Source organism: Peromyscus californicus, unplaced genomic scaffold, assembly GCF_007827085.1.
Source record: "Peromyscus californicus insignis strain IS unplaced genomic scaffold, ASM782708v3 Scaffold_5__1_contigs__length_169319896, whole genome shotgun sequence".
NCBI classification, from domain to species: Eukaryota; Metazoa; Chordata; class Mammalia; order Rodentia; family Cricetidae; genus Peromyscus; species Peromyscus californicus.
The window spans coordinates 125,461,291-125,484,855 of record NW_026294573.1 but is presented as its reverse complement, the minus strand read 5'-3'; the positions used below and the strand labels follow the sequence as shown (position 1 = coordinate 125,484,855).

At 41.1% G+C, this 23,565-nt stretch overlaps 1 protein-coding gene across 2 annotated transcripts in view; it reads right to left on the bottom strand.

The window, feature by feature from the left end:
* Positions 1 to 457: 457 nt before the first annotated feature.
* The window catches only part of Nkain3 (sodium/potassium transporting ATPase interacting 3), a 649,463-nt gene continuing 626,355 nt past the window's right edge, over positions 458 to 23,565 (bottom strand). For both annotated transcript variants that reach the window (XM_052715048.1, XM_052715050.1), the window contains one exon: positions 458 to 12,234. In XM_052715048.1, the coding sequence (XP_052571008.1) occupies positions 12,181 to 12,234 (54 nt within the window). In that variant the 3' untranslated portion in view covers positions 458 to 12,180. The remainder of the gene's footprint in view (positions 12,235 to 23,565) is intronic.

Genomic DNA, 23,565 nt, shown 5'->3' with positions numbered 1-23,565 from the left:
CAGTACTTCAAGTCTTCCGTGACTGTGCCTTTAATTGCTTGTGAAATATAAGTATAAACTCTTGATCTGAAGAATGCAGGAACACTCAGGATGCGTATTTGTCCAAGCTTTTTTTTTTTTTTTTTTTTTTTTTTTTTTACTAATACACAAGATGGGGAAGCATGCCTCTCTGAAATGCCCAGGAGCACAGGTCTTGCATTTTGGAATATTTATATTTTCACAATGAAATTAGGGATAAACTCTAAGACTAAACACAGCATCCCTTTGTTTTATATGCCCAAGAAGTAATTTTATACATATGCATATTACTTATTTTATACATGAACCAAAGTTTCATGGTTTGGAATTTTGGACTTGTGGCATCATGTCAGTGCTCAAAAAGTGTTAAATTTTGGATTTAGGGATTCAGGATGTTGAGCGCATATTACAAGGAAATGCATTAAAAATAACATTCACCTCTATTTCAATGTACATCTTTATTCATGGTTGAAAATAAAAGCTTATTACATCTAACTTGTAAACTTATTCAGAATCAATGTGTTCAGAGAGACATAAAAATGTATGTATTTTCTATTAAATGATAGGTTCTGATGACTGAATATAATATACAGGTATATGCACAAAAATGTAAAAAGTAATTATGAAAACAAGACATACTACCAGTATATATAAGAAAAAAGACTCATTTCCCCACAGGCTACCAATAGTATACAGGACAGTTCTTGATAGAGTTCAGTTATTTTCATTTAATTCATTTGGTAGCTCAAGATATGATAGAAAAGACACTGATATACAGTGAAGTCACTTCACAGTGTTACATGACAGTAGAAACTCATACTAATACAAAATATCACTTGAGTTTTACATAGAGTTCCAGTGCCAAGTTTGAATGACATCTTGGTCAGCAAGTGATCTGAGAACTATTAAAGACTGATTTAAAAAAATATTTCTGCTGGTAAAAGTGTTGATGGTTTAAAAGCAACTAGAAGTAGACAGAGGTGCTGTGACCTGCCATTTTTCCAGCAGACATAGTGAACCGCTCTGGGTGCTTCCGTTTCTTTCCATAAGATGGCAGAGTTGGTTCAACAAAGGCGAGAACAATCTCATTGTCGGTCACAGTGACGAAAGAAGGTTTAAAGTCATTCCTGCTTCTTCAACAGTAAGTACTCTCTGCATTCATCAACAGTACTAATAGTACCCAGTTTGTCAGAAATAACAGCAAAGGAACAGCTTGTGTGAACCCCCAAGTATACCAGGGTTCCCTGAGGACCCTCTCTGAGCTCTGCTTTTGAACTCAGACAGATCTCTTACACGCAGTTGTCTTTGCTGGGTTTCTTTCATACCCAATCACACCAGGTCCTGTGGCAGCATGGGAAGATCATCCCAGAGGTAACTAGAGGGTATCTGTGTGTGGTTGAGGTAAGTATATTTGTCTGAACTGTCAGGGACTGCAGAATGGCCTACTTTAACCACAACTCAGGAGTGTGGTGGGCTGCCTTGGCTTATGTGATGTGGGTGACTCTGGTTCTCAGATCTGTTCCTAGAGTCCCGAGGGACAGGGCACCTATTTTCAAATGTGGCACACACATGCTCAGAGGAGCAGGTGGCTCTGACCTCAGGGTCTTGAGCATCACAGAGTGAGCGCTAGGTGGTGTCTCAGAGGCTGAGCTCTGGGAAGGAAGAAGTCTGCCCAAAGCCATGAGGATTTCGATGATAAACTTCTCGAGGAAAAATTGGACATTTGATTAGTTTTCATTGCTTCCCCTTGGGCTGGGGGGCTTCTTTCACAAGCAGATTCTTATGAAGTGTTTGTTGAGAGAATCCCAAGGCAGCAAAGGAAGGCTGCATTTGGGCTGACTATCATCTTTGCTCATCAGAGCTCGGCCTCTGTGGGAAGGGGGTCCTCATACCTTCTGTCGGGGCCCAGGTATTCTGGAATGCTATTTGCTTGAGCCTTTTGTAGATTAATATGTCTCCTTGCGCTTAGACTGTGTGCTCCCCGTGCTCAGACCCTGCTGTTATCCTGTGTTGTTTCTCTCACACCTGAACAGTGCCTCACACCTGGGAGGTGCTCTGCAGGAATGCTTTGAAGAAATGGCAGGAGCCACAGCTTGTTGCCACAGCTTACAGGACGTGGCTTGGAGGAGTTCATGGAATCTTGTGTCCCTCAGTGTATGCTGTTGGATTGACAAACGGGCTGAGTGTGGCAGTAACCCACAATAGAATTCCCCCATCAGTAGCAGTTCCTGGGGCATCAGCTTCATACACCGAAGGGCACCTCTGACTAATCCAGGAATGAGATGTACGCCTCAGTGAACAGCTGCCAATGGGCTTTCTTTTACCAATTACTGATAGACTAAAAAATGGGACAGGGAGCAAGGTTGTTTTAGTGACTGTAAGCCAGAACTCTTGAACTGCAAGGTGAGAGTATGCCGGATGAATGCGGCATGCTTTGGGGAACCCTTACCTTTTCCATGAAATATCCCAGGACTTTGAGAAGTCTGTGCCTCAGAAAGCTGGCTATTGCACCAAAAGAGACAATTTGGTAACAAGCAGGTAAAGGAGTATTTATCACAGGGGATGACCCTCAGGAACTAGTGTTAGGAGCTTAAATCTTGAAAATTAAATTTCCCTCCACCCCAGATATTTTCTCACCATGCTATGGCTCTTATGTGGGGCATGCATGGGAGATGTCTGGGGTATTAATTATTCTATGTTCTTTACCTAAGTGTCTTTCTCTTAGTAATTTTTTGGAAAGGAGTCTGACCAAATAAAATTTTCATTAATCTATCTATATCAGAAGATGCTTATAACCCTGGGTCCACCACATGCTCTGGGCGTAGCATGTTGCAAACAGCAATACAACACCCAGGAAGTGGAGACAATAAAGGTCTGCATGGTCAGCAGACCAAAGGAGTGCATCTTATTCAGATGAAAGCAATAATGATACTGATTGTAAGACAGGCAAAAGAGAAGTAGCTTGAGAAGGAAGTCCCCATTCTTAGTTCACAGAGACATGATTTTTAACTAACATCTGGATTTGTCATAATGGGAATGAAGCACTGTTGTGTGAAGCTATGCACTCTTTGTCTGTAGACTTCTGTTCCAGCGATTTTTACTTCCAATGTGTCCATACACCAGTGACTCACGTTCTTACATTACTTTTCTCCCTGTGTTCTTCCACAGGCAGTGTTTGAAATGGTTGTCAGTATTTTTGCATATTTTATGCAATGGCTACTTTTTATGTTTTCTGTTCCTAACCTGTTGTGCGTTTGACAATTATTTGATTAAGATGAATCTGAGTTGGGATTGAATTAAGAGTAATACATCCTATTGTTGGATGAGCTTCCCTATGAAGAGAACTCAAGAGTTTGAGAATGTGGAATATGCAAAAACCTACTGGGAGTGGCAGGGACATTTTTGTCTGTCTTTTGCTCCTTGGCTCTGCTATGCAGGAGGTTGCTAGGCAGCGAGGCTCTTGTCCGTCACATGTAAGAACTCTCAGACAAATCTACAAAGTCAGAAATTCTCATTGTTTCCAGCCCCGGAGTTCTCAGTGGGAACTCTCACCTACAAGTTTCTGGGAGAGCATGAGAAGCTGCTTCGTTATTCTGTGTCAGGCATTTTTCTGCAGGAACTGATGTAGGCATTAATTCTAATTCTCTTCACTTCAGAGTTTCCCTTGAGGATCTGAAAGTGTTTTGAAGTGTTCACACCCACATTTCCCTTGAGTTATGTGAAATGGAAAAAAAAGTAACGTCTACATCTTTCAAAGAAAACTAGGCATGTTCTTATTACAATTATTACTGATGCTAATAATACTCTGGGCTTGTACCAGCATCTGTCACATGGCAGCCCAGATCTGCAGCCGAACTTTTAATGAAAACTCCATTTTCTTAAATGTTTTGTAATTATTATGCAGCTCCTTAGTTAAGGATATGGAAATGCAAGGTTTTTACAGAAGGAAATCAAGGAAGGTAGATGGCTACGGGCCCTGAAACAAATGAAAAAAAAGGAAACAGGACTAGAACCTGCTGAAACCACTGCCCAAGCCTCCTACTTTAACAAGGATCTAGCCAAAGCAGCCCCTGAGGGCCTCTGATCACACAGGGCATTTTACAGCCAGCGGAGGGACTTTGATCTCTGGGTCTGGTTCAGGTAGTTTGATGTCCGTCATCAATACCTTTCTTTGTGACATTAAAAAGTCTAACAGTCGTCACCTGATGTTTCAAATCCATTACATGCAGCAAGTGGCTTAAAAGCAATAAAGTGAACTAACGAGTTCTGCTTGTCCTCTAGAAACAAGTTAAGTAAGCCACAAGACTTGTGCTGAGTTCTAGTCTTAAAGACAGTTAACTTGCAGGCTGAGCATGGTGGCACCTGCCTTTAATCCCAGCACTCGGGAGGCAGGCAGAGGCAGGTGGGTGGGTCTCTGTGAGTTCCATGTCATTCATAAGACCCTGCCTCAAACAAACAAAGATATTTACCTTACTACTTCATACATTCTACTTTGCCTAAAGCACCAAGCCCAGAGAATGGTGCAATCTTTAATGATAAAGATGAAAAGCTACATGAGAACCCAAATAAATGCCTATACATGTTGGATGGATAAATGGATTGAATACTGACAGTTTATAATAATAAAAACCCTAGGCAATGCAAAGAAAAGCCTGTAGGCTACAATGCAGGTATTGATGAGGAAACTGGAAAGCTGGTTAATATTTGCAGCAATATCTGTTTCTATTATCAACATCTGAGTTCAGTAGTAATGATTATGTTCATTGGGCTCTGACATTCATATGTGAGTGAAGGTGGTCTTCATAAACCATTGTAAACCTGCAGTTAGTGAGTTTGCTTTTTCATTTAGACAGATTATAAGATGCCAGAAATAAAAGTGTTCCTCTTTGGTTAAGGAGGCTTATGAGGGATGGAAATGTAAAGAAGGCCAAAAACTGATTTTAAGCAATCTATTAGCACACTAACTCCCTCAGGACCTGTCATGCAACAGTTCAAAGCAAGCTATCTGCACGCTGGCTGGTAAAACATAGTGTGCAGGTTGTTCAGAGCACACAAAATTGTGCTTAAGCTACAAGTGAAGGAAGCAGGTACAGCAAGTCCAAGCTGGTCTGTATTGTGGAAAGTAAAAAACAGTGACTGGTGGTCTAAGATCTCTGATTTTCCCTGAGAAGACAAAAGTGAAGTCAGGAAAAAAAAACAAAAACACAAAAAACAAAAACCAAACAAACAAAAAAACGAAACAAAAAACCAAAACCAAAACCAACTCAAGAGAACACAAATGTCCTCTGGCCAATAACTCTGCTATGAGAGCAGCAGAGACAGGTGACACAGAGCAGGCCACAGCAGGGGGCCTACAACTTGAATGATGGGGGTTATGCAGACATGTATCAAATGTCAGCACAGAACACCTCACCGGAAAAGCCTGGTCACTAAAGACCAAATCATGGATTTGGTCTTTTCTCCTGGTGATTCTCAGATTTAACATTGGGTTTTCTTTCTGACCAAACAGACCAGATAAAAAAGTAAGAAGTAGAAATTTTTATTCCATGTTTTTCAGTGGAAGGTCTAACCTGTTGATACTGTTCTGTGGTCACTAGAGACTCCACAGAAGGAAGCTGTGGAATGAATGCAGAGGAAACAGGCTGAGGATGCTGGGAGCAGCCTCAGCAGCCTCCTCCTCAACCAGGCTCAAGGAGATACCACAGGTCTTTTCAGTGCTATGAGTTTAGCTTGCAGAGAAAGAGCATGCTCTCGTGGGGGTGTGTACCTGAGTGCAAGTGCCTGCAAAGGCCAAAGGAGGGAATCGGATCCTCTGGAGCTGGAATTATAGGCAGTTGTGAGCCGCCCAATGTGGATGCTAGGAACTTGGGTCCTGTGCAAGAGCAGCAGACAAGCAGAACACACTTAACCATTGATCCATATCCCCAGCCCCTTTTGCTTACATTAAAAAAACAATAGCATCTTGCTGGTCCTCAACTTCTGGGCTCTAGCAATCCTCCTGCCTCAGGCTTCTGAGTGCTGGACTCCAGACATCTGATACTCATGCCCAGTTCACCTAATCATCTTTAAATTATCTGTCATGTCAGCTGCATTTGGAGCCATTTTATGCTCAGAGAGAATATGCTGGCACTTTTCAGTGACTAAAATCACTTCCTAGAGTACTGTGGAAAAAGCAGTACTTGGAACTAGTCCAGGAAGAAGATACAATAAAGTCTAAAGATTAAAAAAGTTTTTAATTTTTCTCAATTGTAAGTTTCTTAAGAACAATGTATTTTTTTCAAGAAAAAAAAGTGAAGAGAAAGGCAGGTTAACTTTGAAAAGTTGTATTTTTTATTTATTTTTTTCCACTTTAATTCTTATGGTGCTGGTAATTGAATCTAGGGTCTTGGATTCAATGACTGTCATGTGCTCCACCACTGAAATAACATTGCAGCCCTCCTTTTAAACCTTAAACGTCTACAACAATGACTACTTTCTCTTTTTCCTTCTTTTGGTCCTCTTCCTCTGTCTCCCTGCTCCTCTTCCTCTTTCTTTTCTTCCTCTCCCTCTTTTAACTGTTGTGACAGACTTCCACTAGGCTGTCGAGGCTGTTCTTGAGTGTGTGTTCATTCAGTCTCAGCCTCCCATGAAGTAGAGGTTAGAGGCCTGTGCCACCAGGCTTGGCTGAGCTCAACTTTAGCAGTGAGGAATCATCAGCATACCAGCGATCATATATTCTCAATTACCTGTCCTGACCCACTTTCCTAAGCACTATATACTGTTGAATTAAATAGAATAAAATAAGGACGTTATTGATCAGTTCCGAAGAGTTTGTGGTACAGAGGGGACTGTTTTTCAGTGGAAGGTCTAACCTGTTGATGCTGTTCTGTGTAGACTGAGCCCTGTGTTGGAATGGCTCTTCAAATTAGAGTCATTTGCAAGAACAGGAAAGTCAAAATACATTCTGCAGAATTAAGAAAACAGGACGATCTAGTATTATACATTGTGAGATCGAAACAGGAACAATAGACCTTTCAGGTTAAGGTTTCTGTTTGCAGTTAAAGAGTAAGTTCCTATGTTAACTCCTTGCAAGTTAAGGTTTCTATTTGTAATTAAGAATAAGTTCCTGTTTCTTAGATCTGATGTGAACTGCCCAACACGTTTTTCAACCCACATTAAACTCACGACCCTATTCCCATTCCTTCCCCTCGTTCCTTCCCTTTTATTGTATTTTTCTCACAATGTGTAACAGTTCACTCTCTCGCCCCTGTGAACACCTTATCTCTCCTATAAAAAGGACCTCAAGAGGCCAGCAGGGGCTGCTCTCCCAAATCCTGACTTAGGGGGAGACAGCCAACTGGTCAGTCCTGAGTGCACCCCAAAATATAGCTGGCTTTAATGGGGCAATCATGGATTTGGTCTTTTCTCCTGGTGATTCTCAGATTTAACATTGGGTTTTCTTTCTGACCAAACAGACCAGATAAAAAAGTAAGAAGTAGAAACTTTTATTCCATGGAGCTGATGATGACATCTTTCATAATACTGGAAAGTATATGCCTCTTTTTTTATAATCTATAACAATTAAGGAATCAAGACTTCCATTTCAACAAGATTGTGTTCTTGAAGTGAATGGAAGGGACTGCTCAATATTCTTCTATATGTGTTTACTGCTCTTAGTTTTAGTTGGGTACAATGTCACCTAGAATATAGGCTCTAGTGCCCAGCTTTCTCTGCTGCAAAGTCTTGGGTAGATCAAACTTTGACAAATGATGTAAGTAGGAATTCTATACAGTTAGCTTCTGAGACTTGTCCTTAAGCAAAAAACAAACAAACAAACAAACAAACAAACAAACAAAAAAACCCCACCATTCTTTGTGACTTTCCCCACTCCTTGGCTAGACTTAGAAAAGACGTAAGCTTCTGCAACCATTTTGAATGTTGTTATGATCTGAGAATGGCAGCCACACAGCATGAAACAAGGAGAGGTCAAGATCTCTAGGAAGCGCACGTGCTGGTCTCTCCCGAGTTTGAGAATAAGGGGAGGAATAGGTGGCTGTATTAGTTAAGCCACTGTCTTTTTGTTGTTAGTGTTGGTGATGGTAATGGTCATTTACAGTTCAACATGGTTCTCTATAAAAGCCAATTCTATGGGGAAACCCACCCAAGTTATCAATTTCTTTAGACTAGTTCTTTTCAACTCTGAAGAGGAAGGGGAAAGTGTGCTCTTGGTGGAAAACAATCCAGTGTTTTCACTCAGTTAAAACAAACAAAACCATTTGACCAACCAAGCAAAAGGGAGGTAAGGACCGGCCCTGTCCAAATCCTGGGGAGGTATCTTTCTATTTTGATTCTTTCATCCTAATTCTCTTTCTGCTCTTCCTTTTTTGTTCTTTTCCCTACATTTCTTCTTTTATTCTTTTAACTTATCTCTCAAGTTCAAGCCAAGCATAGTTTGGATTCTTTGAATATTTCATTTTTTAAATATTTAGCATTTAATAGGATTCATGCCCTTTATATGAAAGCAAGTTCAAAGAAAATGATTAATTCTCTGTGGGTACCATTTCTCCCCCAAATCCCAGTTTTTAAGGAGACTTATCCAAAGCCTTGAAGAAGTGGCAGTTTCTCTAAACTTTTTTTTTTCAGGCAGAAAAGAGATGCTACTCACAAAAAATGGGCATTTTTTTCTAGTTTTCCACTTTTGAGATTTTTTTCCATTTTTAAACTTTTTTTTAATGTTTAAAATTTAACCACCCCCTTTCTGAGTGGCACACTGTTTAGTCACAGAAGGAGTAATGTCTTGCCATTTGTTTTACTTTTGGTCTTAATTTTCAGTCTTATTTGTAACAAATATTTAAACTTGACTTTCAGACACTTTAAAAGACTCCATAACTCCAAAATATTACAGGGCATGTGTATATTGAGGGAATATGTTTTTAAGTTCAGAAATTTAAGGTCTCTGCATCTTTACGACAGGTGGGCATGTGTGAGCTCAACAATGGTGCCAGAAGTTTAACAGTCACTGAAGTCAGGGCCACACCAGAAGCTAGAGTCCTCTTGCTGGTGGATATAAACACTGAGGCAAGAGAAGCCAGGTCTCTGGAGGACAGCAGCGCCACCTAATGGCCACCTCCAAAGAACCAAGTTTGGTATCATATCATTGGGCAGTAAGTAGCTTTGCTCACAGCTTAGGGCGTTCACTATCATATTAATGCCATGTTGGAGATAGTTCATTAGCGTATAAATACCAAGACAGGTATTTATATGCCGGTGGCCACCCCATAACACATCAGTTATTTGTATTTCTTTCCTACTTTATTCAGCCACCCCTGGAAAGAAAGCAGACACTATTTTGGTCTAAGATGTCAAGTCAGAACACCCTAATTCTAATCAACTGTAAAGTTCTTCCAAGTTCTTTATGAAAGTGACTCACAATTGTAATTACTTGTTTTAAAAACTTCTCACCCAGGATGTTTTGCATAGTGAGACCATCTTGGGCATGCCATTTTTAAAATTAAGGTCTGTTTAATCTTGGCAAGATTCTAATTTTTAGAGATTAAAAGTGCAATTTTGGTTTTTATTTGTTACTCGATTTAGCAGTATGGTTTTTCTTGTCTTCACAACGTACATTTTATTTGATTGCAACAGAGACAAATTTCTCCTATCAGGAGTGTGCCGTTCGTTGGATGAAGCAGGTACTCAGTGCCTTGCCATATCTTGTCAGGTTCAGCTACTCAAAGATAGCTTCCTCTCTTACTTAGGTCTGTAGGGACAGCAAGACTCGTTTTTTTTTTTTTTTTTTTTTTTTTTCAGAAGGAATAAGGAAATGAGCTAGTATTTCGCTAGAACAAGGTACCAAGTTGTCTTCTAAACAAGTGAACCAACTGCGTTCAAGTTTTGGAGAAGTGTGGAGACAAGTGTATTTTGCTTTGGAGACACATCCTCTCCCTTCAGATGGCAGGTGGAAGGGAGGCTAAGATCCCGGGGGGTGGGGGAGCACTTTCTCTCAGTTTTTCTCTGAGGTGGACTGCTCTATGCCCAGGACATTTATGCCTGAGAAGCCTCTGATCCTTTCATCTGTCTCCTGGCTCAATTTTGCTGGCTTTGGGACATGTTTGGAAGCTACAATAAATAAGACAGAGATATCCCAGCCTCTCGTGTTGCCATATAACATAGCAGGAGTCTCCAAAGAAAGGCAAATCATTCACTCAGAAGAAGGCACAGCCTTCTTTGGGCCATGACTAACCAGGCTTGGTGCCAAGGTGGTTCCGAGAGAAGACTTGGGCCTTGTGTCATTCTTCCACTCCCTGTCCTGGGCTCCTGCTCCCCCAGTTGCAGACTTGCAGTTTGATGGCACCATCTTTCAGGTTCCAAGAGCTCCTTTACATGTAGAATCAAGATATATTCTGTAGGATAGAACTCGGTGAATGTCAATGTCAGCTGACTGGAAGGACACAACCTAGTGGACGTGAACTTAGAGGCATTAGGGCAGAGGCGATTGCAATTCTGATCATTAGCAGACTCATGAAATTTATGTACATACAAGGAAGAAGGGGGATCAGAGAGACTTCCACAAACATACAAAAACTTACAACAATTCCAGTGTTTTATGGGTGTCTTAGAGATATGTGAGTCACATTGGACCATCTCTGGAGCAAACAGTGAACAGACAGAACCTTGACAGAGAGAAAACTAATTTTCATGCGTATACAAAAGGAGTCAAATGGGTTTTCACACGGGAATAATGGAGAGACAGAAAAACATGAGACAAGCACCTGCCTTACATCGTGAGCAGACAGTTAATCAGCAATGCAGTGAAACTTCAGCACTGAGAACCGGTTAACTCAGGTTTTAGGTATCCATTTGGCCATGTCATAATGTCCAGATATTTGGTGAAACCCAGATGAGAGTAACATTTAAACCAGCAGACTAACTCAGGCACACTGCAGTTTATAATGTGGTACATTTATAATGGGGGTTGATGGCATCATGGCGACTGGTGGAAAAGGGGGCCCTAAGGACGTTTTCTGAACCGTCTGACATGTTCTGAATTTTGATTGAAACATTGGTAATTCGGTTTGTCCATTTCTCAAAATTAGTTACATTGTATCCTTAAAATCTATGCATTTCACCATGCGTACATTTTATTTAAGTTTAAAAAGCCCTACAATTGTTTTATTGTTTTTCAAGATAGACCTTCCTTTTTCCTTGGAAAATTAGGTTTCCAACATAATTTTCTTGGTTCTTGGGATGAATGGGAAAATGAAAAATTGATGTACCTCAGACATAAATATTTTCTTTACAGGTTTCTATAGAGAATTCCATAGGATTTGAATGTTCCCTTTGAATATCCTAAAAGTTTCTGGCTAGAGATTTATGGTTGTGATTTCTATCCTGCAGCCCTTGAGCCGTATGTTTAGGTCTGACATCAGTGTTGGGAGTGAAACAGAGAACAGGAAATATGAGCCTCAGAGACAGCCCAGCTCCCTCCACAAGGGAAGGGCCTCCACGAATCATTTCTCATCTTTTGTATTCACAACACATATAATATCAGAATATTGCAAGAACAAGATATGCGTGAATCTGGAATTTAGATCGCCATAATATGGCTGTGGGGTCTTCAGAAACTGAGAACAAGGGACTCCACATTTTGTCTGTGTCTGGTGCTGTTTAAACGGTGATCCAGGCTTAGTTTGAAAGTTGGATCCCGTTTTTTGTGCAAGCTGCCACAGGTCTACCCTTGTGTCTGATGCCCACAGGCAATGTCTGTTTATACAAACAGATTAGCCCAGCAGGGTTCAGCAGCCTGGATGTCACACTCACCTCAGCAACACAGACAGTCTCCTTAGAAATGACTTTGAGAAAAATTTCACAGGTTCTTTTTTTCATTTTGCATGCCTCAAGTTAAATATTGTAAAAAAAAAAAAAATTAAAAACCATTTTTTCTTTCTTTTTTTTTTTTTTTACAATTTACAAGTGCTCATATAAGAAGAAGATGACTAAAAAAATACCCACCCAAACACCCAGAACGCATCTAGCAAACAAGGCTAATGTTACACAGGCTGAGACCAAAGACCTTGCAGCTCCCTCCCTGTTCGCCGGCCCGCAGGGGTTGCAGTCCTGCCCTCTGGGAGGAAGGTGCCGCTGTAGGATCCCCAGTGCCAGAGGCCAGTGGTTCTTTGTTCCCTAACTCAAGTCCAGGAGCCGCATTTCAGAGTCAATGTCATTACTTATTTCGACCTGAAAAAGAAAAAATATGAATTGCTTTAAAGAACTTCAATGCTGATAAATGCAAGCCTGTCCCTTTCTCCAGGCCTTTTGAAATGCAAAGCAGTTTAGGGTGGACCCGCTGCTGTCTGACTAAAAGCAGCTGAGGCAGAAGGCTCAGCTCGCCTGCTTCCCCGTCAGCTCCTGGCGATGACAATGCGGATGGGGAGGGGACCTGACAGCCACAAGATTGTGGGGTGAAGTGGATTTACTGTCTCAGAGGGGAAGGCACTATATATTCTCAATTTACTAGCCACACCCCCATATCCTCCTCCTAAATAAGACTATTAACAGGCATCTTGGTCTGAGACAAATCATGGACCCGGCTCCCTCACAAACAGCCTGGCCTGGAATGCAGAACATTATTGCCTTGGCCACCCTACCCAAATATTTGGTGAAAAAAAAAAAAAAAAAAGCCTATGCCTGGCAGTGTCCTTCAGATGAGATTAACATCTCGATCAATAGACCAAGTAAATTATATTTTGCCCCACAGTGTGGGTTAACCTCGTGGGATCAGTTAAAAGCCTCACCACAGACAAAGCGATGTTTACTGAGGAACCGGGGGGTTCTTTCTCCAGATCACTGGCAGCATTGACTTATCCTTACTCTTCCATCTCCCAGCCTCATCTGCAGACTGTGAACTTGCTGGACTCCATTACTGCATGAGCCAATTTCTTAACATCCCTACCAACTCTCCCCTCTCTTTTCTCCTCCATCTCTTCTCCCTCTCCCTGCTTCACTTCCTACTTCTCCATCTTCTTCCTCTCCCTCTCCAGTAGCTCTCCTCCATGGGACCGATGTAAATTTTACTTCTCTGGCAAACCGGAGTACTACAACCCTCCTGTGTTAGTTATCCTGTTGTCCCCATTTTGAGCAAGCCCTGCACATTACTTCTTTTGCAGCCTTTGGAATTCGAGGATCCGAATGACTAGTCCATACACAAAGTCAACGTCTGCACAGTACCTGCATAGCCTGCACCTAGTGAAAGTGAGTAGGGCGTGTTAGCCCTCTCCATTTCTCTCCTGTGAAGCGTTTCCTGGTCTAAAAGGTACTCTCCTTTGACAGATTGGTGGAAACTTGCCTCTGAGCACTTTTATTAGTATTCAGCCGTGCGGAGTAAAGTTTATCCTGTTACAAGAACTAAAGAGTGCTCTACAGTTCCGTGTGCAACTCCTGGCCATTAGCGCCATTGGTGACTACCCTGTTCCTCTCAGTCGTTTTCCCTTCCAAAATAATCACAACCATCATAGCAATGGAGGCTGTTTCACACTAATTTCACATCCCTGTCTAGAAACTTCTCTTCCATTAGCTCCATTCAGTGACTCTATGGCTTGAAACGGACTTTTCAGTTATAATTTGAAATAGTTAGAAAAACTCCAATTTTCTAGTTCCTCTCCTTTCCTTTTCCTTTCCCTTCTTTCTTTTCTTCTTTTTTTTTTTTTAGTGTCTCTCTTTCCCCTGTGAATGATGTTTCCCCCACCAGGGAGGCCCCTGGTCCCCTGGAGTTATCCTGCAGCATTTGCTTCATGTTTCTGCTTCTCTGGAGTCTGAATGGCAAGCCACTAAGTCTAATCCTTTCCCTCTGCATTTTAACAGGGATTTCCATGGAGAGATAAAGAGATGCAATTATAAAGATGGAATTTAATACTTTCACACCGTCTTACGTTAGCAGGAAGAGTGCTTCCAAAGATTGTTTCTCTGTGAACACATGACGCTAGTCTCAGTGAGGTGGATTAAAGCAGGTGCACTACTCTATCTAGTATGTGGGAGCCAAGGATGCCACTGCCTAGCCCTGCCTAACTGGCCCAGCGACAAAGGGCAGAGGCCAGCAGCACAACCTGCCTGACTGTAAGCATTAGTCTGCCTCCTTGTCTGCTTTTACCTAGTCTCCATCACCACAGTTCTTAACAATGTTTAATATAGACCTCATATCTCTATTTCTCTAATTATCTAGAAATGTTTCATTAGAGTAGAGTTGTTGAAATGATAACTTACATTATATTTGACCATTATGTCTCCTCAAGCTATTTTAAATATTAACAATTTCTCATAATTTTTTTTCTCGCTTTGTTATGCACATCCGGATTTGGCTCATTCTACTACAGTAGTAGTTCAAGGTCAGGCTTGACTTTACAAACAGGCACCTTGTAGGTGCTGGTATGCGTTTCTCACATGGCACATCTAAGAACACAGAAGACCTGGTAGTCCAGATTTTAATATTATGCGTGAGCAATAGGTCTATGTACTGATTTTGGATCCTTAAAGTCATGCCACCCCCAACTACTTGCTTTTAAGTAGGTACCGAAAGTTCAGCAACGGCCTGATGAACCCTGCTCCGAAGGAAGAGAGCAAGTAGATGAGAAGCCAGTGATGCCAGTTCAAAGTGTCACTGGGTACGTATTCCTGCTAGGCTTGCATGGATTTCGTTTTCTGTTTGTTTTCTAAGTTTCTTGGTGTTACATCTGGGGTGTGTGTGTGTGTGTGTGTGTGTGTGTGTGTGTGTGTGTGTGTGTGGTCTGCCCTTGCTTCTGTTCTTTCCAATGTCTTGTTTTGTTTTTATAGCCTTGAAACTTTTAATGTGAATACAGTTGCAGATGGTGGAGGCAGAGGAAGATTCTTCCAAATTGTCTTCTGACCTCCACATGTCTGCCGTAGCACACAAGCAACACACACACACACACACACACACACACACACACACACACACACACACACACACAAAGGTTAACTTACTTTTAAAAGAGAAATGATAGTGTGGCATGAGTGGGAACTTTATTCTTGCCCTACAGTGCCTTGTAGATGGATAAATAAGTTAAAAATGGTTGTGAACAGAAATCTAAACTTGTACAGTAAGGTATGGCCTTATATTTGCAGCAGCACGGTAATTTCTTCAGATGGGTGGATTGAAAGAAAATGGCCTCCAAAGGGAGTGGCACTATTAAGAGGTGTGGCCTTGTTGGAGGAAGTATGTCACTGGGGGGGGCAGGCTTTGAGGTCTCTTTTCTCAAGCTTCACTCAGTCAGTCAAGCTTCAGTCAGTCAAGCTTCATTCAGTGACAGTCAGTCTACTTTCTGTTGCCTGGAAGATGTGGCACTCTCAGCTTCAGGACCACATCTACCTTCACGCCATCATGCTCCCTGTCATGATGATAATAGACTGAACCTCTGTAATTGCAAGTGAGGCATCCAATTAAATGTTTTTCTTTGTAAGAGTTGCTGTGGTCATGGTGTCTTTTCACAGCATTAGAAACTCTAACTAAGACAGGTGGGAACTGGGTTTTACAAAGTTCTAGGAGCAGAGAATGAGGTTACATTTTCATTGTCATATGGAAGGTTAATGGAGACCCCAGGGAGAATAGGATAGTTGACTGACCTTCAGTTGTAGTAACCACACTGAACTCTTTTACATCTGCAGTGTTGGTGACATCCTTCCTTTCCAGTGAGGACAAGGGTACAGAGCCTATTATAATGATGAAACCAATCTACATCCAAACTCAGCATTTCACACAATGGCTACCTAGTAGCGTATGCTCTTACAGTAGTCCTAACATTGTGTAACCACTTCATACACTCAGTGCGAAAGTCACCAAATGCCAGTGAGAAGCAAAGAGCTCCCAAACCAGAGAGAGCAAGGAGCTGGGAGGCAGCTATTCTTGTGCTAAGGTATGCATACAGGAATCTGTGTGAGTGTGTTTCAGTTGTAGTGCCCTTGAGATGGTTCTCAAAGGTTAATGTCTCTCCATGTGTCTTCCATTTCCAAGGGCTGATGGTGGTTCTCAGTGAGTGGGATGCTATGCTCAGCAACGGGAAGAGTGAGGCAACCATCACTAGGAGCATTTCTCAGTTAGAGTATCCTGTGGGCCACAGGGGACAGTGCAAACAGATTTTACACAGCTCAACACACTCTCTTGGTAAATACTGAACTGTGAAAGCCCATCGGGAACAAATGTAGACAATATACGACAGTTGTCATTTATTCATCTTTAGTCTATTCTAGCCACTGTTGCTCACAGTTAGCTACTGAAAGTTCTTCTTCTATTGTATTTTCATTACTTAAAACAATTTTAAATTTAAATATATTATGGTCATATTCTTCCCCTCCCCCAAGTCCTGACAGATCCTCCTTCCCTCCCTACCCACCCAACTTAAATTCTTTCTCAAACAAACAAAAACCCAACATAACAACCCCCCCAAATCAAGAAAGCAAGATAAAACACCATCACAAAAGAGGGGAAAAAACCCAAAACCCAAACCAAAAACAATAAAAAATCCCAAACAAAACTGTAAATAAATAAAAACACACAAAAAGCTATCGAGTCTATTACATGTTCATCAACTACTCCTGAAGATGAAGCCTTCCCTGAAGTGGTTGACATACCTAGTGTCACTCCATTGGAGAAAACTGATTTTCCCTCTCCCAGCAGGTATAAATGTCAGTTAGTTGTTAACCTTTTCCCTAGTGGCTATGTTTTCATTCATTCATTTATTTAAAAAAAATAACAAATTAAAATATAATAAGATAAAACAAAAACTATAACACTGAAGTTGGACAAGCCAAGCCAACAGAAAGAAAAGAGCCCAAGAGAAGGCACAAGAATCAGCGACTCACTCATTAACGAACTCTGGAATCCCATAAATACACTACATTGGAAGCCACAATATATACAGAGGACCCGGTGCAGCTCTGTGCAGACCCTCTGCATGCTGCTTCAGTCTCTGTGAGTTCATACGAGTTTTGCTCATGTTGTTTATAGGGTTTTGCTTTCTTGATGTCCTCCATCCCCTCTGGCTCTAAACACTTTCTGCCTCCTCTTTTGTGGGGTTCCTAGAGATCTGAGAGGAGAGATTTGATGGGGACATCCCATTTAGGGCTGAGTGTTCCAAGGTTCTCTCTCTCTCTCTCTCTCTCTCTCTCTCTCTCTCTCTCTCTCTCTCTCTCTCTCTCTCTCTTGTCAGGTTTCTATATTTGTTCCCATCTGCTGCAGGAGGCAGCTTCTCTGATGATGGCTGAGCAAGGCACTGATCTATGAATATAGCAGAATGTCATTTTGTTGTTACTTTTCTTTTCTTAGAACAATAGTATTTGATTCTACATCAGGTCGCTGGGCTAACTAATCTTTGGTTCTTGGTCACTCAAGCAGTGTTGGATATTGATTGATTCCATCTCATGGAATGGGCCTTAAGTCAAATCAGTTATTGGTTGGCTACTCCCACAAGCTTTGTGCCACCATTGGACTAGCATACCTTGTAGGCAACACACCATTGTAATAAAGGGTTTGTGGCTGGCTTGGTGTTTGCCTTTGGATAGCATGCAGAGTACCTTCTGTACCACAGATACTGGAAGTAGGAGTGAAGGCTCTACATAGGCTCAGACTTGACATCTCCGTGTTCAATGAGTATTATAGGTGTTGTCTTCAGCAATGGGGTATTTCTGTCAGTTTGTGGAGAGCAGCCTACAGTCTTGGCAACAGCTTGGGTTGTCTGGGAATTCCTGAGGGGTCCCTTTGGAGAACAACTCAATTAGATGCAACCCAGTCCCGAAACTGGAAGCTTTGTTTGGCAACAACAGATGTCCAGCTGGGGCTCTGTCTCCACCATTTAGATCACCTTCACATATGTATACAATTTAGGAAGTTTCTACTGTATTAGGGTTCCATACTACCCTTCAAATGACTCTTAATTTTAGCTATCTCTCTCCATATTCCCTGTCACAACCTCTTCTTACTCCTTCTCCTCCTCCTTCTCACTTGATACTTCCATTACAGGCCTCCCTTAAACATGTATCTGTCTATTCTGTTTCTGTTTCCTAATGAGAGCAGTTTGTTTTCTCTTGTCCCTTGCTCTACACCTAGCCTCTCTGCTTCTATGGAGTGTAGCTTGGTTATCGCTGACTTAACAGTCAGTATTCACGTATAAGTGAATACACCATATTTGTTTTTCTGGGTCTGAGTCACTTCACTCAGGATAGTTTTTTTTTTCCTAGTTCTATCATTTGCCGAGAAATAGCATGATGTCATTTTTTAACAGCTGAGTAATATTCCATTGTGTAATACAGCACATTTTCTTTATCCATTCTTCTGTTGAGGGACATCTAGGTTGTTTCCAGTTTCTGGCTATTATGAATAGAGCAGTGGTGAACATGGTTGAGTGTCTGGGTGGAAGGATGACGCATCCTTTGGGTATATGCCCACCAGTGCTACCACTGGATCTCAAGATAGATCTGTTCCCATCTTGCTGTGGAACCAACACACTGATTTCCATAGTGGCTATAATAGTTTGTGCTCCCATTCACAGTGTATGAGAGTTCCCCTTATTCCACATCTTCACCAGCATGAGAGAAGTCATTTGTGTTACTGATCTTAGTTATTCTGAAAAGTGTAAGATGAAATCTCAAAGTAGTTTTGATTTGTATTTCCCTGAAGGCTAAGGATATTGAACATTTTTTTAAGTTTTTCTCAGGCATTTGAATTTCCTCTATTGAGAATTCTGTTTAGATCTGTACCCTATTTTTAAATTAGGTTATTTGTTTTCTTGATATCTAGCTTTTTGAATTCTTTATATATTTTGGGTATTAGCCCTTTATCAGATATGGAGTTGGTAAAAACCCTTTCCCATTCTGTAGGCTGCTGCTTTGTCCAAATGATGTTGTTCGTTGCGGTGCAGAAGCTTCTCAGTTTATGAGGTCCCTTTACTAATTGTTGATCTTAGTGCCTGAACTTAGTGTTCTGTTCAGGAAGTCTTCTCCTATGCCAATGAGTTCAAAGGTATTCCCTACTTTCTCTCCTATCAGGTTCAGTGTATCTGGTTTTATGTTCAGTTTTTTTATATATTTGGAATTGAGTTTTATGCAAAGTGATAAGACTGGGTTTATTTGGATTCTTCTACGTGTAGCCATACAGTTTGACCAGCACCATTAGTTGAAGATGCTTTCTTTTTTCCAGTGTCTATTTTTAGACTGTTTTTTTTTAATCGAAAATTGGGTACCCATAGGTATGAGCATTTGTGTCTGGGTCTTCAATTTGATTCCCTTGATTGATGTATCTGTTTTTGTGCCAATACCATGCTGTTTTTTATTACTATAGTTTTGTAGTACAACTTGATATCAAGGATGGTGATTACCTCAAGAAGTTCTTTTATTATTTAGTATTATTTTTATTACTTTTGGTAGCAATGGGCATTTTTACTATGCTATTCCATCTTCTGATGTCTTCTTCAATGACTTGACGTTTTTATCATACAAGGCTTTCACTTCCTTGATTAGGGATACTCCAAGATATTTTACATTATTTGAGACCACTGTGAAAGGTTTCTTTGATTTGTTTGCCTGATTTTTTCCCTCAGATCATTAGTCATTTGTAAACAGGAGGGCTAATGATTTTTGAGTTCATTTTGTATCCAGCTACTTTGCTGAAAGTGTGTATCAGCTGTAGGAGTTTCCTGGTGAAAATGTTTTGGGTCATGTATGTGTACTATGATATCATCTGCAAATAAAGACACTTTGACTTCTTCCTTTACAATTTGTATCCTGTTGGTCTCCTTTGATTGCCTTAATGCCCTAGCTAAGATTTCAACTACCATTTTGGATAGGTATTGAAAGAGTGGATAACCTTGTCTTATTCCTGATTTTAGTGGAATTGATTTGAGTTTCTCTTCACTTAAGTTGAGGATGGCTATGAGCTTGTTGTAAACTGCCTTTATTATGTTGAGGTATGCTCCTTGTATTCCTGATCTCTCCAGGCTTTTATCACAAAGGGTGTTGGATTTTGTCAAAGGCATTTTAGATATCTAATGAGATGATCATGTGTTTTTTGTCTTTTACTTTGTTAATACATTTTTTTATTTACCTGTGTTAACCCATCCCTGCAACTCTGGGATGAAGCCTAATTGATAATGGTGTATAATCTTTTTTTGATTTATTTTTGGATTGGGTTTGATAGTATTTTATTGAGTACTTTTTCATCTATGTTCATAAGAGAAATTGGATTGAATTTTCCTTCTCTTTTGGGCCTTTGTGTGGTTTGGGTATCAGGGTAACTGTCGCCTTGTAAAACAATATAGACCCTTTCCTCCTCCTCCTCCTCCTCCTCCTCCTCCTCCTCCTCCTCCTCCTCCTCCTCCTCCTCCTCCTCCTTCTTTTTCCAGAGCTGAGGACCGAACCCAGGGCCTTGGGCTTGCTGGGCAAGCACTCTACCACTGAGCTAAATCCCCAACCCCGAGTTTGATTGCTTCTTGTCCTCTGCTCCTTTTTCATGTGATTTCCTCTTTTTGTTCTAGAGCTTTCAGGTGTGCTTTTCAGTTGCTAGTGTGAGATCTCTCCATTTTTTTAAATGTAGGCACTTGGTTTTATGAACTTGCCTCTTAGAACCACCTTCATTGTGTCCCGTAAGTTTGAGCATTTGAGTATAATGTGTGTTATTTTCTTTCTTTTTTTCCAGACACATTTTCTCTGTATAACAGCCCTGGCTGTCCTGGATCTTGCTTTGCTGACCAGGCTGATCTTGAACTCCCAGAGATCTACCTGCCTCTGACACTGAGTGCTGTCAGTGCCATTAAAGGTATGTTCCACTGTGCTCAGCTGTATGATCGTATTTATTCAGTTCTAGAAAGTCTTGATTTCTTTCCTAATTTTTGTCCTGGCCCATTTTTCATTCAGTAGGGAATTGTTCAATTTCCATTAGTTTGTAAGTTTTCTGCTCTTTATGTTGTTGTTGGGATTCAGCTTTAATCTGTGGTGGTCAGATAGGATGAAAGAGGTTATTTCAGCTTTCTTGTATCCGAGGCTTGCTTTGTGTCCGAGACATATGGTCCAGTTGGTTTAGAACACCAGTTAGCTCCAGTATTAGCTTTTAGTTTAGTTTTTGTCGTGATGACCTGTCTATTGGAGAGATTTCAATATGTGATTTAAGCTGTAGTAGAGTTTTTTTTTATAAACCTGGGTGCCCTTGTGTTTGGTGTATAGATGCTAAGAATTGATTTTTTTTGAGACAGGGTTTCTCTCTGTAGCTTTGCGCCTGTCTTGGAACTCACTCTGTAGCCCAGGCTGTCCTAGAACTCACAGAGATCCGCCTGCCTCTGCCTCCCAAAGAATGCTGAGATTAAAGGCATGCACCACCACCATCTCAGTGAATTTTTATTTTGATGAGTATATAGTGTCTTTCTTTTAGGATTAGTTTAGGTTTGAAGTCTGTTTTGTCAGATATTAAGATGGCTACACCAGTGTATTTCTTAGGTCCATTTGTTTGGATACCTTTTTCCATAGCTTTACCCTGAGATGATGGCTGTCCTTTATGTTGAGGTATGTTTCTTGGATGCAGCCAAGGGATGGAGCCTGTCTTTTTCAACCATTCTGTTAGTCTGTGTCTTTTTATTGGGGAATTGTGACCCTTGATGTTGAGAGATATCAATGACCAATGATTGTTGATTCCTGTGATTTTGTTGTTGTTTGTGTGTGTGTCTGCATGCTTCTCTTCTTTGATTTTGTTAGTCTTGGATTATTTATTCCCTGTGTGTGCTTGGATACATTTAACCTCTTAAGGCTGGAGTTTACCTTCTAGTATCTTCTGTAGGGCTTGTTTTGTAAACAAATATTACTTAAATTTGGTTTTATCATGGGATGCCTCATTTTCTTCATTTATGGTGATTGAAAGTTTTGCTGGGTATAGTAGTCTGGGATAACATCTGTGGTCTCTTATAGCCTGCAGCACATCTGTCTAGTACCTTCTAGTGCTTAGAGTTTCCTTTGAGAAGTCAGGTGTGATTCTAATAGTTATGCCTTTATATGTTACTTGCTTTTTTTCCATTGCACCTTTCCTTTCTTTGTGCTGTACATCTAATCTGTTGGTTATGTGCCAAGAGGACTTTCTTTTCTAGTCCATTCTATTGGTGTTCTGTATGCTTCTTGCACTTGGATAAGCATCTTCTTGCTTAGGTCAGGGAAATTTTTTTTTATGATTTTGTTGAAAACATTTTCCACACCTTTACCTTTGTTTGTTCTCCTTTCTCTAGTTTTGTTATTCTTAGATTTAGTCCTTTCTTAGTGTTCCACATTACCTGGATGCTGTATACCAGGCGCAGTTTAGATTTAATACTTTCTTTGACTGATGTATCCATTTCTTCCATAGTGTCTTCGTGCCTGAGATTCTCTCTTCCATCTCTTGTATTCTATTGGTGAAGCTTGTCCCTGAGGTTCCTGTTCAAGTTCCTAAATTTTTAATTTCCATATTTCCCTTGGTTTGGCTTTTTAAAAAATATCGATTCTATTTCCACTTTCAAGTCTTAGTTGGTTTTATTCATTTCCTTCCACTGTTTGTGTTTTTATAAATTTCTTTAAGGGATTCATTCATTTCCTCTTTAAGTACCTCTACCGTATTTATAAAGGCTGTCTTTTATTTGTGCTTCAGCTATTTTGGAATATTCACCACCTGTTTTAGTAGGCTTACTGTGCTCTAGTGGAGACATATTGTCTTGGTTGTCATTGATTGTGTTTTTATGCTGTGGTCTATGTATCTGGGATTGGGAAGATTGTAATTCTAGGTGTTGATATCTGGTCTTGTCTTGTTGGGTGAGTGTTCCTTGATTTTTGTTTCCTCTCTGGTTCTTAGGAGAGTGTGGTGGCTGTGTGTTGCCTGTAGGAAAACCTTCTGGGGTCTTGATAGGTGTGGGCAGTGGAGGGTTCCAGGTAAGAGTTGTTTTTGGATGTTGGGACCTGAGACTTAGGAATGGGAAAGGCTTGTGAGGGGTGGAGGGAGGCCCCCAAGAGGGAGGAAAGCAGGGTGTTCAACCAGGATCTGCTTCATTAATGCCCTGGGAATGGGGACAGAGAGTGAGGAGAGGCCACAGCAGATTTGCTAAAGAGCTGGGGGTGAGTCTGGCATCTGGATCGGATTTGGAGGAAAGGAGGGAGAGTTGAAGATCTGCATTTATCTCACTTGCTTCCTTGGTTAGAGCAGTCTTGGATTCCCAAGGAGTGTCTGCTCGAGTGGGTGGCTAGGGCACACTAATGAGTGGTGGGAAGGAGTTTTGGAAGGGAAGATCTGTGTGATCCACTGGAGATGGACGGGTGCAGGGAGGGAAGGAAGGCTGCAGCACGTGTTCTGCTGCAGAGCTGGGGATGAGACTGGGGGATTGGACTTGGAAAAGCAGAGGAAGAGGTGAAGATCTGCAATGAACCTCCATGCTTCCCTGTCCAGAGTGGCCTGTAGGTTCCTAAGGGAGTGCCTGCTGGGGTTGTGGCGTGAGACAAAGTAAAGTCACAGGAGGGAGGTGAGGAGGGGAAGGTCTGTGGGATCCACTAGAGAAGAGGTGG